The sequence below is a fragment of the Falco peregrinus genome, chromosome 7 (assembly GCF_023634155.1).
Source record: "Falco peregrinus isolate bFalPer1 chromosome 7, bFalPer1.pri, whole genome shotgun sequence".
Classification (NCBI taxonomy): Eukaryota; Metazoa; Chordata; class Aves; order Falconiformes; family Falconidae; genus Falco; species Falco peregrinus.
In genome coordinates, this window is record NC_073727.1 from 48,147,219 (window position 1) to 48,173,981 (window position 26,763).

General features: G+C 40.0%; 1 protein-coding gene across 2 annotated transcripts in view; it reads right to left on the bottom strand.

Annotated features, from left to right (window-relative positions):
• Positions 1-26,763, bottom strand: part of GRM1 (glutamate metabotropic receptor 1) — a 197,827-nt gene that overhangs the window by 40,364 nt on the left and 130,700 nt on the right. For both annotated transcript variants that reach the window (XM_005230207.3, XM_027796947.2), the window contains exons 4-5: positions 6,738-6,984; positions 555-723 (exon numbers count right to left, since the gene is read on the bottom strand). In XM_005230207.3, the coding sequence (XP_005230264.1) occupies positions 555-723; positions 6,738-6,984 (416 nt within the window). The remainder of the gene's footprint in view (positions 1-554; positions 724-6,737; positions 6,985-26,763) is intronic.

Sequence of the window (26,763 nt, forward strand, 5' to 3'; positions counted from 1 at the left end):
ACAATTTTGATACTGGTGAAACATGTCTTTATGTCATCCAGACATGGCAGGTGGCAAATTATTTGTAGCTTGGTACAAGTGCTACTGTTTGGTAAACACAGAGTGATTTCATTTGTGTTTCCATACCTCCTGTTGTGAACACGAGACACAAATAGGCATTTTTTCCCCTTTTTCTTGCAGGTGTTATTGCTGGAACAAAATACTGCATTCCCATGGGTCATGTTATTTTCAGGATCAGCCCCCAAGTGAATCACAGCCACTGAATGTTGTAGGCAATGACTAAATGAAAATTCTGTGCTTTCTCACATAAGGTGAAATTCAAATCCTGTCACACTAGAAGATTCTGCATCTCTACAAAGGGCAATTTTAGAAAACATAGGCCTGTATGTGGGATTGTAAGAGTAAGATGTAAATCTAGGAGTATTTCTATAATTTTGGCTTTCCTGAAGAAAAGGAAGTCCTACCCCTTGGCTTAAAAGAAGCTTGCTTGGGTTTAGGGAAAAAAACACTGATGATTCAATTTCTATAGCAGAAAGTTAGAGTCTGAGGCAAACCTTAATCTGGCCCTTCAAACAAGGCTCACTGCACACCGATCGGACCATCCCACTCTTATTCATCTGAATCCTGTAGTCATCGATGTTAAGCACTCCCTCATGCCAGGTCCCAATGAGGACATAGTCATAGCGGTTGGGCTCAATGTACTGCAGGTTCATGATGTCATACCTGCAAGCGAAAAAAAGAGAAGATGAGTCACTGTCCTACAACACAAAGGATAAAAAATTAATTTGACCTTTTCCTTTTGCCTCCATAAATATTCATATCAACCCTTAGGATTTGCGTACCTGTAGGATTTTCAGCAGAATCATGGGAAATGACAGCTCTGATTGCCACACCATTACCAATCAGCTGAACTGCTTACACAAAACTGTGGGTAAAAGGTTGTGTGTCCAGAAGAACCACACATCAAAGGCAGCCAGCTCTGCTAAAGATGCACATGTACGCACTGGATGGATGGTGTGGTTTTTAGCCATTTTTCAAGATGCCTTAAACATTCACTTGGTGCCTACATACAGGCTGGTTGCAGTGTAGCTTCTGCTGGGAACTTGAAGTAATCAGTAGAAATGCTCAAACTAACTGAACCAGTATGCCATAAGTTAACTGTAAGCACTCGTTCAACTATTTCTATTACCCAGCCCAGTGAGACTGTCAGGAAAAATTTGCAGCTCGGGCACAAAATTTCCCTCCTCACCCCAGGCAACTAGGAGAGAACTTCCCAAGGCTAATGTAACGGAAGCATAAAACATTGCTACAATAAACAGCTTCCCTGCCTCCATCATTGCCTTTCATTTGTTGGACCTGGTGTGAGTGAATCCCTTACTGCTAGTTGTACTGTTCTCTCTTTAACCTACATAGTGTAGCTTGTGCAAAGCAGTGATTAACTGTGGTGATTTCTTAGTAGGAAATAAGCAAGAATGGGAGAAGTAATATTGGAGAGTGCACAGAGAAGAAGAACTACAAAAGAGGCTGGACCTACAGCCTGGCCTCTTCAGATGAGAAGGGGGGGTGGGGTGCTGTTTAAAAAAGGACAAGAGAAAGAGGGCTGAGAACCAGAAATCAGCACTGGAGCTAAAAATCACCTTCTGAGTGTTGAAAAGCATCTTCTGTTTGCCAGGCCTGGGAGTTACTGCCTTGTTTTTCTCAACTGGATTGTCTGCCTCTGGAGAAAAAAAATATCTTTTGTTTATAAGAACTGTTGCTAATCTGTATGTTCTTTAGGAATGAAAGGTAAGCAAACTATGAGCCATAAATAAAACTGGGATGCTTAGTTGTGGCCAAAGAGAGACATCCATTTATTTCTTTTCCATTCTGAGGTTCAAACATGCAAAATTTCAACCTCTGCACTTCACAGAGGAGAGAGGTGCTAGAATTACACTCTAGATGTCTGTCTGTCTTAACTGAGTCTTTGGAATTTCTCTAGTTAAAGGTAATTTAAAGAAGTGCACATTTACAGCTGTATTTAGACCTCAGTCTTGCCACTGACAATGTCAGTGCCATTGCAGAGCTCCAACGAATCACGTGGGAAAAGGGGCTCTTGCCATTGAATTCCATGGAGCTCCTAGCAGGAGGCAGCTCTATTGATTCTTAATCAGCTATTAATTGAGGTGTTGCTTAGAAAAGGTGTAAATTTAAAATTCACTAGGAAACAGTTCCCTCTCATATCTCAGTTCTTATGAAGGGAGAACATAAAAAAAAAAAAAATGTTCTCAGGACTATGAAGAATCAGGATATCAAGAAGTAAAAAGAGCCTGGCACTTTATAATATAGACTCAACAGACAGGAGTAAAACTGAGCAGGAATGTACATGCCTCTTCCTAGAAAGAAGAACCTACTCGAATTTTAGTGTGACCTTGTATTAGACTGATACAAAGTAAGTTACTCTGGGCTGGAAAATGAATTCCGGAAGGGGAATAAAAGATTACTAAAACCTCACATTCCCTTAATGGAATTTTTGAGCCTGCACAGTTTTCATTTTTGCTAAAATATATTACAAGGTACAGAATGGCATTAATGCAATATCAATCAGGGGTTGGCAATTTCAGGGACGTGATTTTAGGTTGAAAGCCATTCTTATGTTTTCTTATAAGACTTTTCCCTTTTCTATCAGTTATCTGTCAAAGAATAAAGTATGCAGACTAAAAGCTTTTGCACAGTCTTGCATATGACAAGTTGTAGTACAACGTTTGCAGCTTTGATATGCGGCTTGAAATTTAAGTGGAAAAATGCAGTCTAACTCTAACTACACTTGGTACATGGAGATGTGCATAAGTTCTTCATCCTTTCCTTCTTGTTCTTAATAAAAAAAAAATCTGCTTTGATTAAGGGCAAGTTCAGTGCTGGAATACCTCCCCCCATCCACTCATTCACATACGTACAACTGTAACAGTTCTGGTCTATGTCCAAGCTAAAAATTGTTATCCCAAAAGAAGTGGATTTGACAAAAGTTGTGAAGCTCTAAGAGAGTGAGGACCATGGAGGCAGCTGGATTTCACACATATAGGGCAGCATTTACAGAAGCCATGAAAACACTCTGCAGATAAGAAAATTAATTCTTCTTAACATAAGAGCAAGCTTTCTGGTATATTGGAAAATGATGTGACCAAATAGATGGTGTCATATGAACAAGTTATTTGTGAGGTGAGCCAGAACATTAGCCAGCTGGCCACAGGCATATTGTTACTCCAATGAGTCTGAGACAGCTGAAGTTACCTTTTTCCATAGCCATAATACCAGACCAGCAGTGAGGTATGCTATACTGGAAGGCAGAATGGAAAACAGTAATGCTGAGCAAAGCACTGGGATGTAACTGGCCAAAACAACAACCCACGAAGCCATACTCCAAAACAACCACATAAATTGGACAAAAGGTTCCTTTATATACAAGTTTGAAGTCTTTGCTTTATGCATTTGATAATTTACTCAAAGCATTGGAGTTGATAGAGTTGCCACGTCTGAAGCCAGGACAGCTACTGGAATTTTTGAACTAGACGGACTTATATAGGTCTGTGTCCAAGTCTAGTTAAGGTAAAGTGAAACACAGTGTTTCTGTTAGCTAATGAACCTCAGCATTTCTCCATATATCAGAGGTCCATTTCTCCTGCCCACTGTTACATATCTTTTTATGGTCAGAGCCCCACACAAATTTTTTGTCCTAGAGAGGTAAGTTTCTTCATACCTGCCATAAGCTAAAAGTAGGCAGTTACCCTAGAACAGACAAGAGCTCAAAATTATTTGCCCCTTGCATAGGCCCAGAGAAGGATGTGGTATTGACTACTGCATCCCTCACACCTTTTCCAGTCTTTCTGGAAATCTGAGTGATATGATTACTATTGAGAAAGGAAATGGGAAGTACTCAATGAAAGTAAGAAGTTCAGCAATTTTACCAGCATGTTCTTCATGACAGTATAGAGAGCACATACTGTTGATTTTGCAGAGCTACATCAATATCATTTTCCCCAGAGGTAGTGCAGTCAGTTAAGTGACTATATTTGTGCCCTTCTGATAAAGGTCTGCTTCACATTTCTGCATAAAAGCTCTTCAAAGAAAAGATTCTGCATAGAAGAAATAAACCTTCAAAAAATGCTTCAAGTTTTCTAATCTCATTTTGAAAAAAGCTTGAAACCATGAACTGAGCCTGGGACAGAAAAAGAGTTGTATCTAAACAAACGGTTAAGGTGTGATGAAGCTGTAGGGTGTTCAAAACAGGAAATTATGTGTCAGGCAAACATAACTACAGGCATCTGTACTCATGATGATAGTAACTAGGAGCTGGTGAGAGCCAATTGCTCAAAGAACCTCACAGATTTTGAAAATAAAGTATGAGGAAGGGTGCTGCCTTCTAAGAAGGAATATTGATTTATTCCATCTTGTGAAGTTGATTTGTTCATATGATATGGTAACATTGTATCACAAATCTTTTTACCTATTTGTGTGACATTCTTGCACTGGCACAGAAAAGCTAAAAAACCTAGGAAATTTCAGATCTGGTGATCTCTGCTGTGTTTAGGTGTTGTATGTGGTGTTTGTATTTTGCTGAGGTAGAAAAGCTCTTTTGAATATTGATACAATGGTATGGTCTGTTCACTCATCCACAAAGAAGTTTTCCACATGGAGCTGTGGGAACACTGGGGCTAATCTGAAGCTAAATGCAATATGCATGGGCATAAACTACTGCTGGCATACAAAGATCTGACAGACCATATAGATAGCGTTTCATATACACATCACCATTGTCTGATATGATATTGTCCCTGTCATAAATGCCACAGACTGATCCGATCCAAGGATTACAGCATGAATAACAAAAAGGTTAATTGAATTTTCTTGCCCAAACTTGCTAACTCCAGCTGCAAAAATATAAATGAGGAATAGCAACAACAAAGAAACCAAATCCCAAACTCACCTAAAATAACCCATCAAATTCTAAATAGGCCAGGGTATCAGGAGAAATGAACCTTCCTATAGAAGAAAATAATGGATAGAATAATTTCTGTCATTCTGACCTACTCAGAAAAATATCCTGATATAATCCCTCCTATATCTTCAGTTCAGGAACTGTTCATTCTAGTTCTATGCTTGGTACTTTTGATAGGTTTGGAAATGCTCTCAGGTGACAAGATAATAAGTAAGATTTGGGCTAAAACTGGAAAATTACACCTAAACATCAAAGCAAATAACTAACAGGCAGACAATGTAGCATATGCAAAGATGAAGTAATACTTTTATGGACATAAGTAGTGTGTAATAAAGTTACACTAAGCAGTAATTTCTCTGTCTTATCTAAATTATGTGTGCAAAGACTTGATTTATGTATTTGTGTCAGTAAGTATGTGTTGGGCTGTAACAGAACTACTTGCCTCTACTTTCAAAGTCTGACCTAGCTCATCTATATCTCTGACTAAAAAAATCTGAAGTATACAACGCTCCAGAAGACCAAACTGACCAGGTTTTTATTACTATTTAAATGTAACAAGTTGTTTAAATGTATATACTGTTTAAATATAACAAGAAATGCAAATAGAAAATGGTAAAAATGTTGGACAGTTCTGCTGATAAAGGTTAGTAATAGAGAAAAGAGCTGCTTTAAGGCCGCTCTGTCTTAGGAATACTCTTTGAAGGCATATGCCAGACTGCAAACTTGTTTGTTCCAAAGCAGTCTCATTGTGCAGTGTTGGCATTCAGATGCATTTATGCAATAAGCCCAAAGATGGAGTGAGAGAGTCTTTTATAACACTTTAATCACTCAGCAGGAAAACTAACTTCAATGAAGTAACCTCTGAGTAGGTTTCAGTTAATAATGGAATTTGCACTTCAGCAGCTGAAATAAAGTTATTTATAAAGAAAAGAAAAGCACCAAAACCCAACAAACAAACTGAAAAATAAATCCTTCTGGGAGGTGTCACAGTTAAAGTTGTTGGATAGAGGCCACAGAACTAAATGAAGAGGAAAAAATTTCTGTCAGCTGGCTCCTGTAAGAGGAACAAAGGTGACGTCCAAGTCCACAAAGTTCCTGTTTCACATATTGCTCAGGTACATACTGTGTTTGCTAGCAAGGGATAGACAGTAGCAGTTACCACAGCTGGAATTTACCAGACCCCAAATGAGTGAAACACAGTATCTTCAGGGAAAAAAAAATATTAAAATTATCTATTTTTAAACTCTGGAACAGGAGATCTTATTTGGAGTGAAACAAGTTGAGAGAGCACACAGGAGTTCACCAAGCAGAACTAAATAGTTGTTGGCAAGGATTCAGCAGAGCTCCAGTTGGAAAAGGAAGTGCTCTACAGCTTTACCTTCACAACCTTATTAAGTAAATGCTTCATTAAATTCCAATCACTTGTATCAGGCTTTATACATATTAAGACCCTGGTGCGGAGTACCAGTGGTACGCACCAAAAGTCTGTGAGATACAAGGTTTGTCCTCTCCTGAAACACTAGAAATTTTACAGGCTCTGCTGTAGTTCCTGTCCCAGTACAAGCTGTAGCTATGCCTGTATTGTGTGTTACCAGTGTTACTTCTGGCTAATGGTAAGACTAACCCCAGTAACTCCATTTATGTCTCACGGTATGCATGCTGTATGCTTTAGCAAAATGGCCAAAGAAATCTCCATCACCAAACCCAGCAACATTCCCCCTTCCCAACACATGGTTTAACTAGTTGAGGTGAAACATCTCTTTACCTTCCAGGGGCATCTCCCTTTTCATCAAACCAAACTTCTTCTCCAGAAACACCGATGAACGAGGATTTGAGAAGGAACTCCAAGAGCTTGCTGCCATCGATTGGCTTCATAGCATCACACAGCCCAACATGTCCAGGGCAAAGGGAATGATGCATATTTTGTAGCCCATGAGCCATAGCATATATAGCATTGATGACAAATCCCATTTTACTGTCCTGCACATAATTTTCTTCCAGGCTTTCATTGCCTACAATAGTAAGAAAAACAAGTGTTATAAACAAAGATGAAATAACATGAAAATATGAAAAAGAATGAGACATAAAGAGGGATTTTCTTATTTCTCTTACAAAGCTTTAGAAGCATAAACAAGGTGCTAGCCAGGGATTTCAATTAAATAAAAAACCCAAACCCACACTTCCCCCCCCCCCCCCCAGAAATCTTTAATTCATTGAAAGTGAAATGTCTCATGAGAAAGCACCATTTTAATCAAATTGTCAGCTAGAATTTGTTCTTTTCGAAATTTTGCTTGTCATTCCACAATGTTACGTATGCTAGGAAGGGATAAATTTCAGCTAGAACAATTTTTAATTTGCTTGTAAATTTGACTTTTTGTCACATTTGAAGATATTTTTTTAATCTCATATTTTTGAGGGCCAAGATAGCTATGTCCCTTTCAGTGTTAATAAGTAAACAACCTAAATGATCATCACTTCTGAAGCTATCAGAAATAATCATTTTAGCTAAAAGTAGTAGTAGATATGCCAATTTGGAATTGCTACAGAAAGTCAAACAAAGTTTATAGTACTAAAAGACATTTATGTAACTGCAGCAAGAGTAGACATTGAAGTCTCTGTCCCTTGATCAGAAAAAACGTGGCAGTGAAGGTTTTCCCCACACGTGGATTTCAGCTCTGATGGGCTGATGTGCAGGCACTGCCAGAGGGTGCCATTTGTGTCTGCATTTCACATCAGCCCCCGCTGGGTCCTGGGCTGTTTCCCCGCTTTCCGTCACGAGCTGCTGAGTGCTGTCAGCATTGACCCCGAGTCATAGCTGACCTGTGCTGCAGGGGTCCTGAGGGAGCTGCAAGCAAGAAACCTCCCTGTTTTGTTTCCTTCCCCCTGAGTCATTCTATCACAATATGCTCCAAACTGCAAGATGCTTTTATCTGTAGACCTCCCACGTTACTCGGTGTTTAACAGGCATTTGCAATCCACTCTCTGTTACTTTGTCTAAGTAACACCTTGTCTACACTGGGGAAGTAGGATGTGTGAGAGACTAGGTGTTAACTGACACTTCTCAAATCCAGGTTGGAGAAGATAGTTGTCATTTTAATATGAAGAAAAGAGGAAGATCTGTAAGTTCACTGGAACTTTCAAAAAATAGTTTCTTTCCTGAATGTAGATATGTTATGGCTTTCATATCAAATCATGAAGACCATCCTTACATTTATCTGTGGAAAAGGGTCTGATCTGGTAGTTCTCAGCTTGTTTACCCTACAACTCAGAAATGTCAGGTGGGGATCCATTAGGATAGCAGAGATTCCAAAGGCAGGGTTGTCTAGCTTCCTTTCTCTGGGTCTCTCTTGCACAGGACATTCATCACAACTGGGCAAGAAAATCTTGCCTCGGTACCTATTTTCCAGATGAGCTGAACATAGCACACAGTTGTGATGGTGAATTAAAAAAGCCTTGTGAAAAGAGCGTAATACGACTGAATGAGTTCATGTGCTCCTCTCACTGTCATACATTCACTATCAGCACCACCAAGCAAGGAGCAGCTGGAGAAATATTTCCCGGAGGCAATGTATCTGCCACTTTCTTTGCAGGAGAAGGTTCATAGGTCCCATGCAAATCACATGAAACCAATGACATTCAGACCCATGTTCAGAAACACCGAAAGAATAGAAATCTTCTGTGTAAGCTGACAATATTTACCTAGGGAAGCAGAGAGTATGCCAGTGCATGTACCCTCACTTATGTACTGCATATAGTACATATGGCATAGTCTAGACATCTGTTGCCTGAATATAATATGCTGTCTGAATATACTATCTCTAGGTGTGTTTTATCTGCTGCTTAGTCCCTTAGGATTAACAGACCATGAATTTATCACATATTCTCCTTTCCTATAGATAGAAAATGAATGTGTTGTCCATCCTTATGTGAAAGAAAGGCAGAAAGCCCCTGTGCCCAGTCCGGCAGTCCTCTCATGAAGCTTCTAGGCAGCAAGTCATGGACGAGATCACAAAATGACTGATAGTGCACAGCACGCACAATCAGCTGTTTTCTACCTAGGAGTTTATCTCAAATACCTCATTGATTTCTCAATTAGTTTAAAAAAAAAAAAAAAAAAAAAGGAACGCAAACATCAATGACACTTGCAGGAGATAATGATAGCATCCATACATGATTCCTGAGGCAAGCATTCATTTGGCTGCTGGAGGCAGAAAACTAAATGTAACAGAACTTGCCAATGTTTAAAAAGAGGCCATTGCCCTCAAGTATGTATTAACTCTGCAAAGTATGCATTTGGTTCCTCATATTTCAATACAATATGCATACCTCCAAAGAAAATGAATATTCAGTGGTGGAAGGATTTGCTTTTGACTAATTGTGAGTGAACATCTAGCTTACATTAAGGCTCCAAGCATATAGTCCCACACTGCAAAGGTGACTGCCTTAATATCACCTATAGAAATAATTGTACTATAATGGAAAACAATATATGAAGCATCATATGGTAATGAATTGTCTACAGATCAGCAATACCAACATCCCTATGTGTAAATAAGATATTTTCCAGTAAATCCAGCATAAGAAGTCATGCTTTACCCAAACTTAACTTCCCACAGTCAAAATCTATTTTATTTCATTTTCATCATTGTAAATTTTTGATATACCTATGCATTTGAGCTTGTAAAAATTCACTTATGCAATCAGTAAGAAATGTGTGGGGTTTTTTAAAACAAATGAAATCATGTAATTATGTTCAACCAGAGACAAAACAGAGGTAATCGATGTTCATTTAGGTTTTCATAGGACAGCTTGTCAAGAAATACAAGAACTAAACAATGTTTATTATGGGACTTCTCTGTGATATTGCATTTTTCCTCAGTAGGTCTTTGAAAGGGTCAAAGCAGAACTCTGGACTATGAAACTTGTTTTTACTTCCTTTCACATCCTTTGTGAAAAATAACATTGATCTACAAAGACTGATTTGAACACTAGGGCTTATTAAAATTAAAAATGGAAAAGTATTTTGTTAGCTTTTTTTTTGTTTTTGTTATTATTATTATTTTGAGGACCCTAGCTTGCACTAAGCAAAAAAAAAGAATAAATGTAAGCCACGTGAGTACTGGATTAATTGTAGTCACTCAAATTAGGTCATTACTTTTTTGAATGACCTTGAAGAATTCAGGTGTCCTAAATTTCATAGTTACATATTTTTGTATTGGATGCGATGCAAATCTTCCTTTAATAATTTCATTTTAACAGTTCATCAATAGTCTGGGTCATTTTTTTGTATCACAGTTTTGGTTTTAGTCTTTGTTTCTGTCAGTCAATCTAAAAGCTGAAAAAGGAGGAGGGTATACACACATATACTACTAAAACAAAAAATAAACAAACAAAAAAAATCCCCTAAGCACACCTTGTGGCTGCTCCCAACAGTGCTAAAAGTAGTACCTAAGTAGAGGGAGAGGAGAGAACAGACCAAAATGTCATGAAACCCACTGTGAGTCTTTCCTTTTACCATAATGTGCCTCACATCAAACTACTCTTGGCTTCAGCTAGGTACTTGGAAGGACCTGAATGTAAAGCAACCATCAATTTAATCTAGTGCCTTTGCTGTGAAGTTGATGTGGGATTAACAGTGTTCTTGAGAGCAGAGTGGGTACTTATGCAAATCCCAGTTGACAAACTCAAGTTAAGAAAAACTACACTATCAGAATTACAGCTAGAAATGAGTTAATTTTCCTGTATAAAGTAAAGGTAGGACAAGCCTATGTCAGTATAAAATAAGAAATAAAGCACAAAGAATTAGTCATTTGCAGTTCTCTAGAAAGACTAGGGCAAGAAGGAATTTAGGATGGAAAGAAATGTAAAAACATTTTGGTTGGGGAATCTGATCAATACCTAGCCAGTTGGTAAATTTTGAACAAACACACACATTTGATAAAGAACATAGTCTGTTCACAGATAACTCTTGATTAGAACAAAAAGCCAAAATCTGCTGAATAAAATTGTTGTAAATGATAATGTTTCATATGGAATAGGCAGATTTTATGGTTTGTTACTAACTGTCTTCTGCCGAATATTGAGGTCACATAAAAAGAGATTTTTTTGTCTTGGTCCAGTTAGCAACCATTATGAGAGCTATCATCTTTTCTGGTGGTCCTGACAGAGGTCTGAAGGTCTTAGAAATTGTATATACTGTCTTCTTTATTTGTAGCAGTCCTTCCAGGGATTGATATGCTTCACGGGTAGGCCATATGACGTTTTAGCTTTATTGAGAGTTACAACATGGTGTTGGTTACATTCAATATGAGTGCTCATTTAAGCAAAAAAATTGTTCTGGAAGCACAATTAGGGTTAATTTTCACTGGGAAGATGAAATAAAAGAAACCTCCCATACTTGGGTTGTGTGTATAACAACTTGCCAGGTGGCAGAGCAGGGGTTACGCCATGAACTGGTAGACAAGTACCCAGGCTTATAGCAAATATCCATATGCGTTGGAGAAGCCATGGAGGCAGATTTCTTATTCTCTCCTTCAGTTCCAACACACACCACCTTACCCACAGGATGGTTAAAAAATAGAACAGGCTTCCTAGAGAGGTGGTCAGTGCCCCAGGCCTGTCAGTGATTAAGAAGCATTTGGACAATGCTTTTAATAACATGCTTTAACTTTTGGTCAGCCCTGAAGTGGCGAGGCAGTTGGACTAGATGGCCATTGTAGCTCCCTTCAAACTGAACTGAATTTAAAAAAACTCAGCAAAACAAAAAATACCCTGACTCTGAGCAAACGTACTCAACTGGCTCTGTATGAGCTTGTGCAGAGATGAGCTAGTGACATAACATGTTCTTGGAAAACAATGGAAGGCACATATCTTGCAGTGTCTCATGTTAAAGAGGAGACCTGACAAACTCGGAACACAACAAATTTGTATCATACGGCCTTGCAAGGAGCAGGACAGAAGCCTGAACTGATCTGTCATTTCAAATCTGGGTCTCTAAAGATAAGAGCTAAAAATTATTCTGGAAACTAAATGACACATGAAAGATGATGAATTTTAGTAGAATTTTAGGATATTTGGCTTAGAAAAATTAGAGCAATTTTATTTGGATGCTTAACTACCTATGCTTTTATCTTTGGACACAGGAGAGAAAATTCAATTAATTTTACAGTTCTGTTTTATCACTGTTCCTCAAAATATTTTTTTCTTTCATTTTATTTAGAATCATAGAATTTTCTAGGTTGGAAAAGACCTTTAAGATCACCAATCCAACCATTAAACCAGGACTGCCAAGTCCACCACCAAACCATGTCCCTAAATGCCACATCTGCATGTATCTTAAATGCCTTCAGGGATGGTGACTCAAGCACTTCCTTGGGCAGCCAGTTCCAGTGCTTGTCCAGCCTTTCAGTGAAGAATTTTTTCCTGATATCCAAACTAAACCTCCCCTTCTGCAACTTGAGGCCATTTGCTCTTGTCCTGTTGCTTTTTGTCTGGGAGAAGAGACCTACCACCACCTGTATACAGCCTCCTTTCAGGTAGTTGCAGAAAGCAAGAAGGTGCCCCCTGAGCCTCCATTTCTCCAGACTAAACACCCCCAGCTCCCTCAGGCGCTCCCCATCAGACTTGTGCTCCAGACCCTTCCCAGCTCCGTTGCCCATCTCTGGACACGCTCCAGCACCTCAGTGTCTGCCTTGCAGTGAGGGGCCCCCACCTGAACACAGGGTTCCAGGTGTGGCCTCACCGGTGCCGGGTACAGGGGGGCGATCACTGCCCTCGTCCTGCTGGCCACACTGCTTCTGACACCAGCCAGGATGCTGTTGGCTGCCTTGGCCACCTGGGTACACTGCTGGCTCATGCTCAGCTGGCTGTTGACCAGAAACCCCAGGTACCTTTCCACCAGGCAGCTTTCCAGCTGCTCTTCACCCAGCCTGTAGTGCCCCATGGGGTTGGTGTGACCCAAGTGCAGGACCTGGCACTTGTCCTTGTTGATCCTCATACAATTGGCCTCGGCCCATCGGTCCAGCCTGTCCAGATCCCCCTGCAGAGCCTTCCTGCCCTCAGGCAGATCAACATTCCCCCCAGCTTGGTGTCGTCTGCAAACTTACTGAGGGTGCGCTCGATCCCCTCATCCAGATTGTCAATAAAGATGTTAAACAGGAGTGGCCCCAGTACGGAGCCCTGGGGAACACCACTTGTGACTGGCCACCACATGGATGTAACTCCATTTACTGCCACCCTTCGGGCTTGGCCATTCAGCAAGCTTTTTACCCAGCGCAGAGTACAGCCATCCAAGCCATGAGCAGCCAGCTTCTCCAGGAGAATGCTGTGGCAGATGGTGTCAAGGCTTTACTTAGGTCCAGGTAGACAACACCCACAACCTTTCCCCCATCCACTAGGTGGGTCTTCTTGTCATGGAAGGAGGATCAGACTAGTCAAGCTGGACCTGCCTTTCATAAACCCTTGCTGGCTGGGCCTGATAACCTGGTTGTCCTGTACGTGCTGCGTGATGGCACTCGGTATGATCTGTTCCATAACCTTCCCTGGCACTGAGGACAGAACAGGCCTGCAGATCCCTGGATCCTCCTTCCTGCCCTTCTTGTTGATGGGTGTCACATTTGCTAACTTCCAGTCAACTGGTCTTCCCCACTTTGCCAGGACTGCTGACAAATGATGGAAAGTTGCTAATGGATTTATAGAAACATTTTTTACTGTTATGGCAGTAGCCAGATTAAGTTCTAGATGGGCTTTGGCTCTTCTAACTTTCTTCCTGTATAACTTCATGAAACCCTTGTAGTCCTCCTGAGTTGCGCTGACCCTTCTTACAAAGATCATAAACTCTCCTTTTTTCCTGAGTTCCAGCCAAAGGTCTTTGTTCAGTTAGGCCAGTCTTCCCCGCCAGTTCATCTTTTAGCACATAAGGACATTTAGTAATGCCTAATCCTATGAATAATCATGCCAAACAAAGATTCTATGAAATAATTTTTGCAAAGGATTTCATTTGTTTAAATTCATTTGCCCTTATTGCTTCAGATATTTTACAAATATTGCCTGTTCACTCCCTCCTACATTTATAACATCTCTTACCATTATCTCTCAACAAAGATAACAAAATTATTTAACAAATTTCACTTTAAGGCACTGCAAAATGAATCACACAGATTATAATGTCTCTCAGTGTAATTAATATAATGATAGTATGTTCAAAACCTGTGCACTAACTGGCTTTCTCTCTTCATATCACCTTAATAACAAGTGCACTCTGTTCATTAATATTGTATGGCTGAATGAAATCCTCACGTCTTGACAGTATAAAGAGGACTTTTGTTCATGTCGCTGTACTCGTTTCCAAATGTAAATCACAGGAAACAATTCAGATTAGTAAAAGTCAGTTATTCTATATGAAAACATCGAAATACCCATCCATCTCTTTCAGCCCACAATCAAATATAGAGCTACAAGAAGTTCTGAAGTTGTGTTTTCAGAAGCAACTGCCTGTTTTCCAGGCAGTTCCAGCTGTAGCTGACTGTCTGTGCAGGAAAGGCCAGAACTGCTACCTGGTGACTAGAACAAGCAATTGTGGATCAGGGCTGCAGGCTTCACTTATTGTGGGCTGTCTCAACGACTTTGCTGTCTCTACATGCAAGCTAATGTGACAGCAAAAAATTTGTGGAAAAATTAATTAATTTTTTTGTGTGTTTTACCAAGCCAAAAGAGGGTCAGAAAAAAAGACGCTTTGCTTCAATCCCAATTAAAAAAATATTTCTAATTTTCATGAGACAGAATGATAGGCTGAAAAATTTTTCACAGACCATAATAAATGCTTCATTCAACCTACAATAAATAATCCCATTGTGGCAAATTATTTTTTATTGTATGGGTTCTGGACCCAGGAAACCAGTTATTACACTGTTTTCAAACAAAAACAGACCATATGTATAATGGTTACCCTTCACTTCCTACTTTGATGTCTCTACATTTGCAGCAGGGATGCAAGTTCAAGAGGCAGCTAAATACAGTGAAAAAGAGGAGATAGGACATACAGGGAGGGCAGTAGAAGAGCTATTGAAAAGACACAAGATAAAAAAGGTAACTCAATTCCCATGGTATGTCAACTGTTTGTTTGCCTGGATGAAGCTCCACTACTTGTCAGGTAAGGGTGAGGAAGGATGTATTATTTAAGAAAAGGGATCTTTCCTTAACTGCCTCCTGAGCGTCATGTCACCAGTCTATAGAAAGCAATGTAGCACTCCACAGAACTGCAAGTTGCTCTGCCCTTTGGCAAGAGGAGAGGAAGCGGAGCTTTAACTAGTGCAGCTAAAAGGAAGGAGTATCTTACAATATGTGTATTCTACTCCAGATTTCAAAACATGCTGATAAACATTTGACATCTTACAGTACTGTGTAAGATGTGAAGCAATAAATGGAGTTCATGGGGCTGCAGACTTCATTTTCAGGATGTCATTAAATCAGAAAGATTTCGCTTCCATTCATCAAATGGGTTTTATTTCCCCAAGCAAAGAGATTCAATTCATGCAATTATATTTGATGTATTTTTCCCTGAAAAGCTAGGATACAATTACAGTTACCAGTTGAGAGACCCTGCTGTTTTCTTTTGGAGTATGGGGAAACCTGTGGGTCTCCCAGATACTACTGCTTTGTTACATCTGATGAATGTTGCTTTTTAATTGGGATAAGTGTACTTCTATTCTTGTATAAAACTACAGAGAGAAGTGAAAGCTGTGCAAAAGCTGAACATTCAGCAGAAGCTCCTTCAAAAATTTGCTCTAGAATTCTCTAAGGCATTAGCAGGAAGCTGATTGCAGCAATATTTGTATGCAGTGGGTTATTTATTTTCACTAGCAATGTTGGTCAAATAACTAATGAACCTTCTTCTAGAACGAAGTTGATACTGAATTTAAAAGGGTTTGGGATTTTTTACTTACTTTTACGAACATATCTTTCACAGATGTCAACTCAATGGCTAAAGGAAACCAAAACATTAATTCAGCCATCAAAGGCACAGGTTCTTCTTAATTTCAGATGATTAATACCTAAACTTTAAAAGATTAGTCCCCTTTTTAGATATACTATACACCACCAGTGTCTTCAGTTTCCTTGTGTGTTTTTGTGAGGGCGCCACATTACTCTTTAGTGTTCAAAAAAGAAGTGTCTTCCTTTTGTCTCTCCTTGTGTGTCAGAAGCAGTGGGGAAATATTTTAATTAAATTTACTTTCTTGGTTCTCCGTATCATGTTATGTAAGCGCATTAGGGCTTTAAGAGCTTAGTGTCAAAGTCTCTGGAATGAGGCTGGCATACACAAATACAACAGTGCCACAGTGGAGCTGAAATATTATGAGAAAAGACCGCACAAGCTGCTGACTCATTCATTAATCAGATGCAGGGGGAGTCTCAGAGTCGCTGCACTGGGCAGGAGAAAAGCGACTGAGCAGTCCTGGCAGCCCTACGCCAAGTCTGAATTTGCAGGTCCAGCCGATCCACCGCGCAATCTGAGAGCAAAACAAAAGGAAACCAATTCCTAACTGCTCCTGTATTTCCCCATCTGCAAGCTTTGCTTAGCAGACACAAGAGTCTGAGGCTTGCTTCCCATCCCTGCCCTTTCTGCCTCTCCCTGTGGACATTCAGACTCACACAACTATATGACTCAAGGAAAAGCAGATTTAAGATGTAAACACAAAGCGACAATGCACATAACTCATGCTCACTCTGTGGGAGATGACAAAGATGTGTTCAAATGTGCCTGTGCCCAAGAGAGCAGTGAGAGCTTTCTTTTTACCTCTCCTTTCTAGTGACCCAAAGGAGTGAAGCAGGGGATGAGGACTGTCCTTTCCCAAAGGCTGGCTGCAGCTTCAAGTGAATGCAAGGACTGGGCATGCCTGATGTCTGTACCTGACAGTGCTGGGGCAAGCAGGCGAAGCATGTCTGGGTGAAAGATTATATACTCACAAGCACTCCCAGCTGACGTGCAATGCTGCAGCCCCTCTCTGCCTTTGGAGAGAGGCTAGAGGGAAGCTGGAGACCTGTGCAGCAGCTGACAGCATGGTTTTGCCAACACTGCACCACTGGAGGGGCAGGGGAGTGCAAAACAGGCCTGTGGTTCCTGTGCAGCAGCTGACAGCATGGTTTTGCCAACACTGCACCACTGGAGGGGCAGGGGAGTGCACAACAGGCCTGTGGTTGAGAAGAAGTTCCTTTTCCCCTTCTCCATAAATCTGCATCACCTGCTCTGGTTCTTCTGTTGTCTAGCAGAGAAGAAAGAAAGACAGGAAGGACGGAAGGAAGGAAGAGAAATATGATGTCCTGCCTAAGGGCCATGCTAATAGCACAGCTGTCTGCACACCAGCCACCCCCAGAGAGGGCCGTCTCCTCCTTCCCTAGGCTGCCCCTGGCAAGGTGTAGCTTTCTACCATCACAGGTTTGCAATCTACGCAAATTGTCCCCATGCATTTATAATTCCTGTCAGCGAGAGCTGAGAGAAACTTATCATAGAGTTGAAAAGTTGCAAGAATACAGAAAGTGTCCACAGAAAGTATTTATAACAACAAGAAAAAGAGCAGGAAACTGGTCAACAAGCAGAGGACTTCCTACAAGTTAATGCATATGGCACATGCTGTTAAATGCAGGCCTGGAGAGATCCACTTACAGCAGATGGCCTGACAGAAGCTCACCAGCCCAATAAAGCTTCTGTAAGGGGTGACAGTACGGCCTGAAGCCTCTGTGTTTCTTCCCACTGGGCTAAAATTCTTCATAAGGAATTTTACTTAAGAAAAATCCTAGGGTTTAAGGCCCTATGAGGATGATTTTCGGAAATTCTTTCTCCACTAAACAAGCCTGCAAGCGAGTATTTGAAACTTCTGTAGGCATCCACTGCAATAAGCTATTAAAGGTTTGGCAGGAAATTTTTGCATTGCTTCACTTTGTTCCTAGCTTTTAGTAGAATGATTGTGATGAAATATCTCTGCAGTGAAGGCTGTTTTTTAGTGAAATAGAAGCTGAAGGATATAGAGTATAGCTCAGTGCAGGGTGAAAAAACCCAGACCCTTTCAAAACAAAAAGAAAGATCCACACACATGGTATCTGTATGTGTTCTTGCAGTGCGATCAGCTTGAGAAATACAATTCACAGAATGTCCAACAGTGAAGCTATATAACCAAAAATTGAAGAGAATATTAAGTTTTAAGGTTAATTATTACCTCATTTTGGCTATTATCTTAATTCCTGTCCTTTGGAATCAAAAGACTGGAAAAAACCAGAGGAAAATAACTGTCCCTATTTGAGATGAATCAATTTCTGTATCTTTGACTCCCAGGAAAACACAGTTCAGTGTAAGCTGAAATGGTTTGAAAAGAAACATGAGTTTGGTTTTATGTGCCATTCTTTTCATGGCTGCATTCATGTGCCAAACTGGGACTATACTTACAACTGCCATAACACACATAAAATCATGAACATTCATTATTATGCACATTCTAATGAAGATGTTTTGAATTAAGTCCATCATCAAGTAAGCAAGCTGTAAGGATATTTAACCTACTTGATGATCATAAAAAAAAAAATCAATATATGGCCCTTCTAGCGTATGTAAATCCATCTCCAAATAAAATACTGTGACCACCCATTGGAAGACTCATGGAACTGTCCAGGAATCTGGCATGGAATAACAGCAGCTTATTAGTACCTACAGTCAAATACCCAAGCATAATATTCAAGGCTTAAAACTAGAAATCAATAAAACTATGACTGTGATTCTGAACTTGGGGAATCCATCGTCGCATGTGGTTTGGGCTTAAAAAGATCTACTCCAATTCAAATAGGACATAACATTAAATGACAAGTTCATTCCAGAAATGGGCAACATAGAAGATAATCTGAAGTGATTCCAGTGCCTTTCTTAGAGACACAGAGTAATTATTATGAGAGCTTGCAAATAATTATTATGATTTATCTGTTTTTCTTAAAAGCTGGACTGTGTACAAACTGCCTGCAAATGACCGCAACATGTTCTGTTATTTATTTGAAAATATTATTTAACTTCTGCAGCAAGATATTATTTCTCAGCTCCTATTTTAATTAGAAATGAATATTTCCTCTTATAAATAGAAATAAAATATGCCAGCTGATTTTTTCTTTTTTTGTTGTTGTTGTTCCTTGATTGAGTGGTTTGTACATGCAATCAGCAAAGACACTGATTTCAAATCCGGATATAGCATTTGAAATCCATCTTATTAATTCATTAGCTGATTAAATGTTACTGCTGACAAAGGAATCTGAATGGTCAATCTCAGCCTTTGCATTTAAAGGATGTAGGCAACAGCATAGTTATTTTAATGGAAAATTCACGAGCCATGGGAATGGAAAGGAGGGCTTTTGCCCTGTCTTTTCCCAGTCAGAGGCCATATTCTGATCTGGCATCACAATCCCCCAGTCCCAATTTATTCTTTGACATTGATTCTTTCTGGTTTTTTAATTATTTTCTCTTCTTCTGTCCCCTGTCTTAGGAATACAACAGGGAATTCAATTTGTTACTGTGTGGCCTACAGCTTTTTTTGTCACTCACAAGCCAACAATAAACTCTCTCTGAGCCTCTCTCTCAGATTCTGCAGGGTCCCAAAGTGCCTGTGCTCCCAAAGCCCCAAGCACCATTTCAATGCAATTGGCTATTGTTGCAGAGACCTTGGATGTGCCTGCTTCTCTTGCTTTCTTTACAACTTTCCTCCAGTGCCATCCTGGATCCTAACAGTGTCTCTCTAAGGACAGAATTCCACACAGCCATTTTCTACATGACTTGAACTCATGTGGAGGAACAATTAAAAAGAAAGAAAATCCAACCTTTAGTGTTCTCCTCTCCCACAATTATCCTTGCTGTCTTATTTGCACATTAAAGACATATTTAGAACTAATATTCTTAACAGATCTGGTATTTGGAAGAAGTCTAACAGATAATGAGCCGCTGGTACTTTTATTTGAGACAAAAATGAACACATTAAAATCAAGTTCATTTGCAAATTTAAAGAAATACTTGCAGATTTTTGTTATTTGGCTAGCTTTCATCATGCTTTTCACTCAATAATAACAATAATTTAATAATTTTATATCTTAATAATATATTATTAGTCATATAATAATATATTATTGCATGGTAATAATAACAATAATAGTGATAACAATAATAACAATAACAGTTAAGTCAGATACCCTTGCAGATACCCTATTATAACACACAATGACAGAAAAATGAAAAGCACATGAAACAGGACCGATCAAATTTCAAGTGTCATGCTTTTCATCTGAAGCCTGAGACTATCTGAAAGACAGAGACAGAACTCAGTAATTGTGCTGCAGCTTTCGGAACATTAACCACCTTAGATACTTAAATTAGGAACCTGAATACATATTTAGGCACCTAATTAATTGACTTGATTAATACCTGAACTTCTCTAGCTGCTGTTGACTTCCATGGGAATTATGGGAGATCAGTACTGTTAAAAATCAGGCCAATTTATCTAGGTCTCAGAGCATGCATTTCAGGAGCTTAATTTTGGGCATCTTCATCAAAAAGTGCTGGTTCAGAGTTGAAAATAAGCAACCTTCATATTAATCATAGAATGTATTACCACTGAACGGGGCAAAGAAGTTAACAGAAATCTAGTCTCAGCATAAGTTAAATATTCAGCACCAGCACAACACCCAAAACTATTAGTCAGGGTCTTTAGATTGGAGTGGGAAAATATGATGAAGATAATAAAATATACATACTAATTAAGCTATCCTTTCTGGAGATCTCTGCTTCTATCTGGCATGGAGACCGTAAATAGAACAAATCACATAAACTCTTTTCTGTCCATTGATCTAGACCTGTAAACATCTAAGTGCTAGCTCATGGTTGTCAGTGTATGGGCATGAGATCCTGAGGACTTCCAAGATATGTGTTAGTACCTCCTGTTAACATCAGAGCAAGAACTCCCCTCATGACAGGGTACCAGCTCATGGCTGGCAGGCAGATCTAGCTGGCCTCACTGGTATTTTCCTGTCTTAAATTCCAGCATGAGTCTGAAGAATAGTCAGGAAAGATATCTAATATTTATCATGCTTTAAAACACTATTGATTTAAGATGGGTTTCAGAATTCTTGCATGACAACGTACCACCCAGCAGCCAGTACTACAGGTTCTCTTTTTCTTTTATTATTCTAAAAGAACAAAGCACATCTTCGTCACTTCTGTTCTTAATGTTAAGGTAGTATTAAGAACACCAGCATTAGCTGCCCAAGTATAAATCAATATGAACACCAACATGTCTTACCTCTGCAGAAATACAGCTCCCTCCAAATTTGTCCTTTGCCAGGTTTAGTGTTGGGTTTGCGTTATTGTTTTGTGTTGTTCTGTGTGTTTTTTTAAACAGACTGCATCCTCACACACAAAAACTTCTGTCTGAAGGGCTAGCTTCCTGGAACCACATGTTTGCATGCCAATGGGGTGGACTTCACACATGCTACGAAGCCTGGGGTCAAAGGCAGCTGCTGCCCCTGCTCTGCAGCTGAGGAGCAAAGCACCCTCTGCCACCACAACTCGTGCCTAGTTGGACTACATTATCATTTAACAGAGCACACTCACCTTTTTTGGTTAAATCAAGTGTAGTTTTCAAGGACTGTTAGGAGGATCCAAACATTCCCTTGTAACCCTTGCAATGTGCAAGATGTTAATGGCAAATACACAGATCACAAAAATCCACTTTAAGTTCCCCTTAACTGGACATATGCCCAGAGCTGTGTTCAAGTACAGTATCACAGAAAAAATATCATTTTAAATCTAAGCTAAGATTAGAAGCTTCTGAATGACATCTGCATGAGAACAATGCATTGCTGATTAGCAGTGAACTAGAGCTAAGCAAATCAGAAGATAAAATAAGTGTCCTTAATCTTTATTCACACATTAAATTCAACAGAAAAACAGAAGCAGGATTCTTTCAGATCTGAAAGAATTTTAAAAGCATTCATTCTAGCATACCTCCTTTTTTCCTGGGTATAGCTAAATGTGACAATGCAGAAAAAAAGGGCTATGAAGCCCAGCCAAACCCAAATTACTGAAGTACTTGAGATCTAACAAGAAAATGAGCCCTTGTGATGTGAATTTTTAGATAAACTAATCCTGGAAAAACAGACAGAGTAAACTGGCCTTTGCAGAAAGTAGACAGCACACTGCATAGCATGATGTGCAAAGTACTATCGCTTTGAAGAGAACTGCCCTGATTTTCCATCCCTATAGAGCTGAGCCTGAATTCAGAGCTAAATTAAAGGTCTGAACTTGCAGGTTCCTCCAAAGCTGCATTCTATTACTTGAATTTCAACAATCTGAGCTGAAGGAAACCTTTGGAAATACTCTTGTCTTGCACCTTGCTGTGCTTCAGTGGCCCTCTCTGGCTCAGCCAGCAGCCCAGCCTAGCTGCAGTAGCTGGTTTCATTATTTTTCCCTAGTTCCCTCCACACTGCACTCTCCCAGACTTTCCAGTATGAGTGGGAAAACAGAAGTTTATTCTGGCAGCACTACTCTTTGGAGCACACGCCTTCTATCAGGTTATTCTCCCTATGGATACCAATACAGCTTATTCTGAGCAGGAAAGTTTGTGCTTTGTATGGTACAGTTTCGCTACTCTGGCTCATAATTTATTGTTCTTTATACCACTGCTTGTCCAAGATCTATTAAAGGAACCCATTGATTTTTAGAACTCTATTTCTATTTTTCAGAAAATACTCTTGTGCATGAATGGCATCTCTCAGCTGCAGCTAGACATGTGTGAATGTGTGGGTTTGTGCCTACATGTTAACCTCTACTTGTATGTCCTTTGCACCTGTATTTGTGGGGTAATACTGCCAGTAATGACAACCCGTAAAATTGCAAGCTGAGTTTAAAAACTTTCCAGGTAAATGAAGGGAAGAAATGATCCAATAAAAGACCAGGAGGGCTGACAGAAGGCAGTTGGCCTTGTTTTCAGGTCAGTTACCTGTGTTATTTCATCTGGTTTACTTAATGGTTTGGTTAAATGCTTATATCTAGGCTAATTGTTCTGATGCGTGACCTGCACAAACTTTTGACTTCTAGGAACAAGTAAATTCATTTTAATTGTGTGCTTTTGTCCTCACCATGCTCCTGATACAAGTTCAAAGCACCTGTGACAGTCTGGGCAGTCAAGAGTGCCCCTGTCACTCTCCAGGCACAGGAGACAGGAGCTCCAAGGAGGCACAAGGGAGCATGATTCATGTGTCCTGTTCCCTTGCAGCACCATTGATTTACTCGCATAACAGGGAAGGCTGAATGTTACAAGCCTACCCAAGGATTGTTTTAATCCCAGAAGTGGAAAATCTGACTGTTAAAACCCACAATGGAAAATGTAGGTGTAAATTTTACATTCAGAAAAAAATTCTCATATCCTGCTGTAATATGTATGTGTTCTGCAAACTGTCTTCTATGCTGTTTACACACCTATATGTATACTGCTTCCTTCCTTTATTTGATGATGATTTAATTTTTTCATGGATCTCAAAAGAAGAAAAGTATTTATCGTTATTGTATTTTGATTGACAGCTTGGTTTTAAAGTATTTTTTGAAATATAAAATATTAGATAAATGTAGCTGCTTTCTTCCAAACACAGAAATAAGAAGCTAGAAGCAAATGAACAAAAGCCTGACTATAGATAATGTCTTCCTCAAATAATTCCTATGATTTATCACAGATAAGCATGTTATTAATCTTCCTCTTCTTTAAGTTTTAAAAGCTGTCTGTAACCTTGTCTGGGAAATAAAATGAGACTACAGCTCTCCTGTCTTGCTTGTTGTAAAAAAGCCATGACTAAAAAGTGTAGCAAACAGAGTCCTTTCAGACAAGTTGTCCCTAATAGGCTTTACTCTAGGTGCCCATGACACTGAGATCAGTTTTGATCACTACTGTGAGAGATTCCTAGGATCTCCTGCCTCATACTGAGGACAAAGAGAATGATACAGAAATCAGCTCCTTCTCTACCACAGGGACTTAAGTATATAACGAGAATCCAGAGCAGGGGTTAGGGAGGGCAATTCACAAGATACATAAGGTACAATACATCCTGAAGAAGTCATGTCATGTCAATAGCTTGGTTCCTTCTTCAAAAGCTTATAAATGTGTCTCCTGTACACTGCACAGGTAATTTACAAACAGTGACTGATCTTTCAGAGTGTGTGCTCAGGCTAATGTCTTATAATTAACTTTTCTGACCTACTGTAGTGAAAGTAGCTCCTACTGTAGGTGCTTCTGCTGATGCAAAGTCTCATGGGACAGGTGCTCCATGGGGGAGCCTTTGCAGGTGTTGAGATTAAAGGAATGTTCTGAGAAACATCTATGAGCACCTCTGACACAGCAGAATGAGCCCTAATAACGTCTGCTGGATCTAACTTGTCCAACTCAAAACATAACCTGAAAGACAGAAAACCACTCAGATCAACTGTCACTGGAAATGCATTCACCCTTTCAGCAAAGCATAGAAAAAAGCAAGTACATGTCCTGGAGTGCTTTGTCCATTGACAGAAAATTAAGGCCCCATGTTATGTCAATCAAAACTAAGACTGATCTTGAGAAAAAAAAAAATCATTAAGAGAGGCTCTGAACTACATTACTGGTAGACTGAATGTAGTCTGAAAGATGTATTAGCCAAATACAAAACTGTCTGAGGATGGGAACAGGTCAGCCATCAGCTTTTTTTCTTCCTACCTGGTGCAGTAAGTGCAATCAAGGAACACTTCACAGACATACAAACATGATAGTTGTGAGTAAAGGCTCCACAGATCTTCCAAAAAGATGTTACTATCCAATGTCAGAAACAACTCCACCCTCACCGAAACTAAGGATTTTGTCTATATCTGGATGAGATAAAAACTTTCTAACAAGTGGGTGATAATGGTGGCAAGCATTTAGAATGCTTTTCATAGAAATTTTAATTAGAGGCAAACAAGTCAAGCTGGCTCCTGAAGCACCTTTTGAAATGACTGGATTTAGTAGCTTGGGTATAATGTCCCACAGACATAAATATACTAATCCTGTACTTGAGCTGGTATGTTCATGTAACACTGCACCGTTCCTTGTGTGTGTGCCTGTGTGGGTCTCATACCTAAACCACCTCTGCACCATGCTCTACACCTCCTTCAGATTATGGCTATACTAAGAAAAGTCAACGATTCAAGGTCTTTACAGTGACAAAATAGTCTATTTTTCCTGTAATTTTTGTCTCAAGAAGTATGACTCTGCATTATTCATACCAAAGCATAAATGCCTTTTCTGCAATATTTAATCTTCCTCACAAGCTCTTTTCTGCTATGATTATTATGTTCTACCCAAGATTTGACATGCTATGAAGATTTACAGTAGACATTCAGAACTACTTAGGTGTGATGAAAGCTTATGTCCTCTTTCTGAGCGAGTCTACTGATGCAGAAAGAAGGAAAGAAAAAATACAACTTCTTGGTACCAAAGTTGACACAAGAATATAGTGGCTGTACAGGTCCCTATCAGGAATGAAAGCAAGCAGCATCCTGGTTTAGAACTGATAGCACAACTGGAGCATGTGATGACCTTCCCACTACCACCACTCTACTTTGCACTCATTAGGCTGCGTCTAAAATACCGCATACAGTTTGTGAACCCCCAATACAGAAAGACTGATAACCTGGAGCACATTCAGCAGGGGGCCATCAGGATGATCCGAAGCTCCAGTCCTTGTCCTTTGAGAACAGGCTGAAGGACTTGTGCTTGTTCATCTTGGACAAGAGATGGCTACAGGGGAACCTTACAACAGCCCCTCATACCTACAGGGTGGATATAGAGGAGAGAGAGAGACGTTCTTCATGGTGAAGCACGGTGAGAGGATAAGAGATGATGGGCATAACTTGAAACAAGAGAGGCTCAGAGTCGATAGGAGGTAAAACTTTTTCACATTCAAGTAGTGGAACATATTTCCCGGAGACACTGTGCCACCTTCATCCTTGGAGGTTTTCAAGGACCCAATGAATAAAAGTCCTGAGCAACCTAGTTCAAATTTGTAACTTAAACTGCTTTGAGCAGTGGGTTGGACTACAGTCTTCCTGAGCTACCATCCAGACAGAGTAATTCTGTAATGCTGGCTGCACTCAAACTGCTTGTAGTTCCCTTGGACAAAGACAGGCATTAGCAGATAAAGCAATCCTTGTGGCATGACCAAGGTATGAGTAAGCACCCTACAGGGACCTTGAACTGTGATCTTCTTTGGAACAAAAAAAGGTCTACATTTCTTTTTCTTGTCCGCCACAAACACATTCATAGAATCATAGAATCGTTTAGGTTGGAAAAGACCTTTAAGATCATCAAATCCAACTGTTAACCCAGGACTGCCAAGTCCACCATTAAACCATGTCCCTAAATGCCACACCTGCACATCTTTTAAATACCTCAGGGATGGTGATTCCACCATCTCCCAGGGCAGCCTGTTCCTATGCTTGACCAGCCTTTCAGTGAAGAAATTTTTCCTAGTATCCAGTCTAAACCTCCCCTGGCACAATCTGAGTCCATTTCCTCCTTTCAGGTACTTGTAGAGAGCTTCTGTCCTCCCTGAACCTCCTCTTGTCCAGGTTAAACACCCCCAGCTCCCTCAGCCGCTCCCCATCAGACTTGTGCTCCAGACCCTTCCCCAGCTCCGTTGCCCGTCTCTGGACACGCTCCAGCACCTCAGTGTCTGCCTTGCAGTGAGGGGCCCCAACCTGAACACAGGGTTCC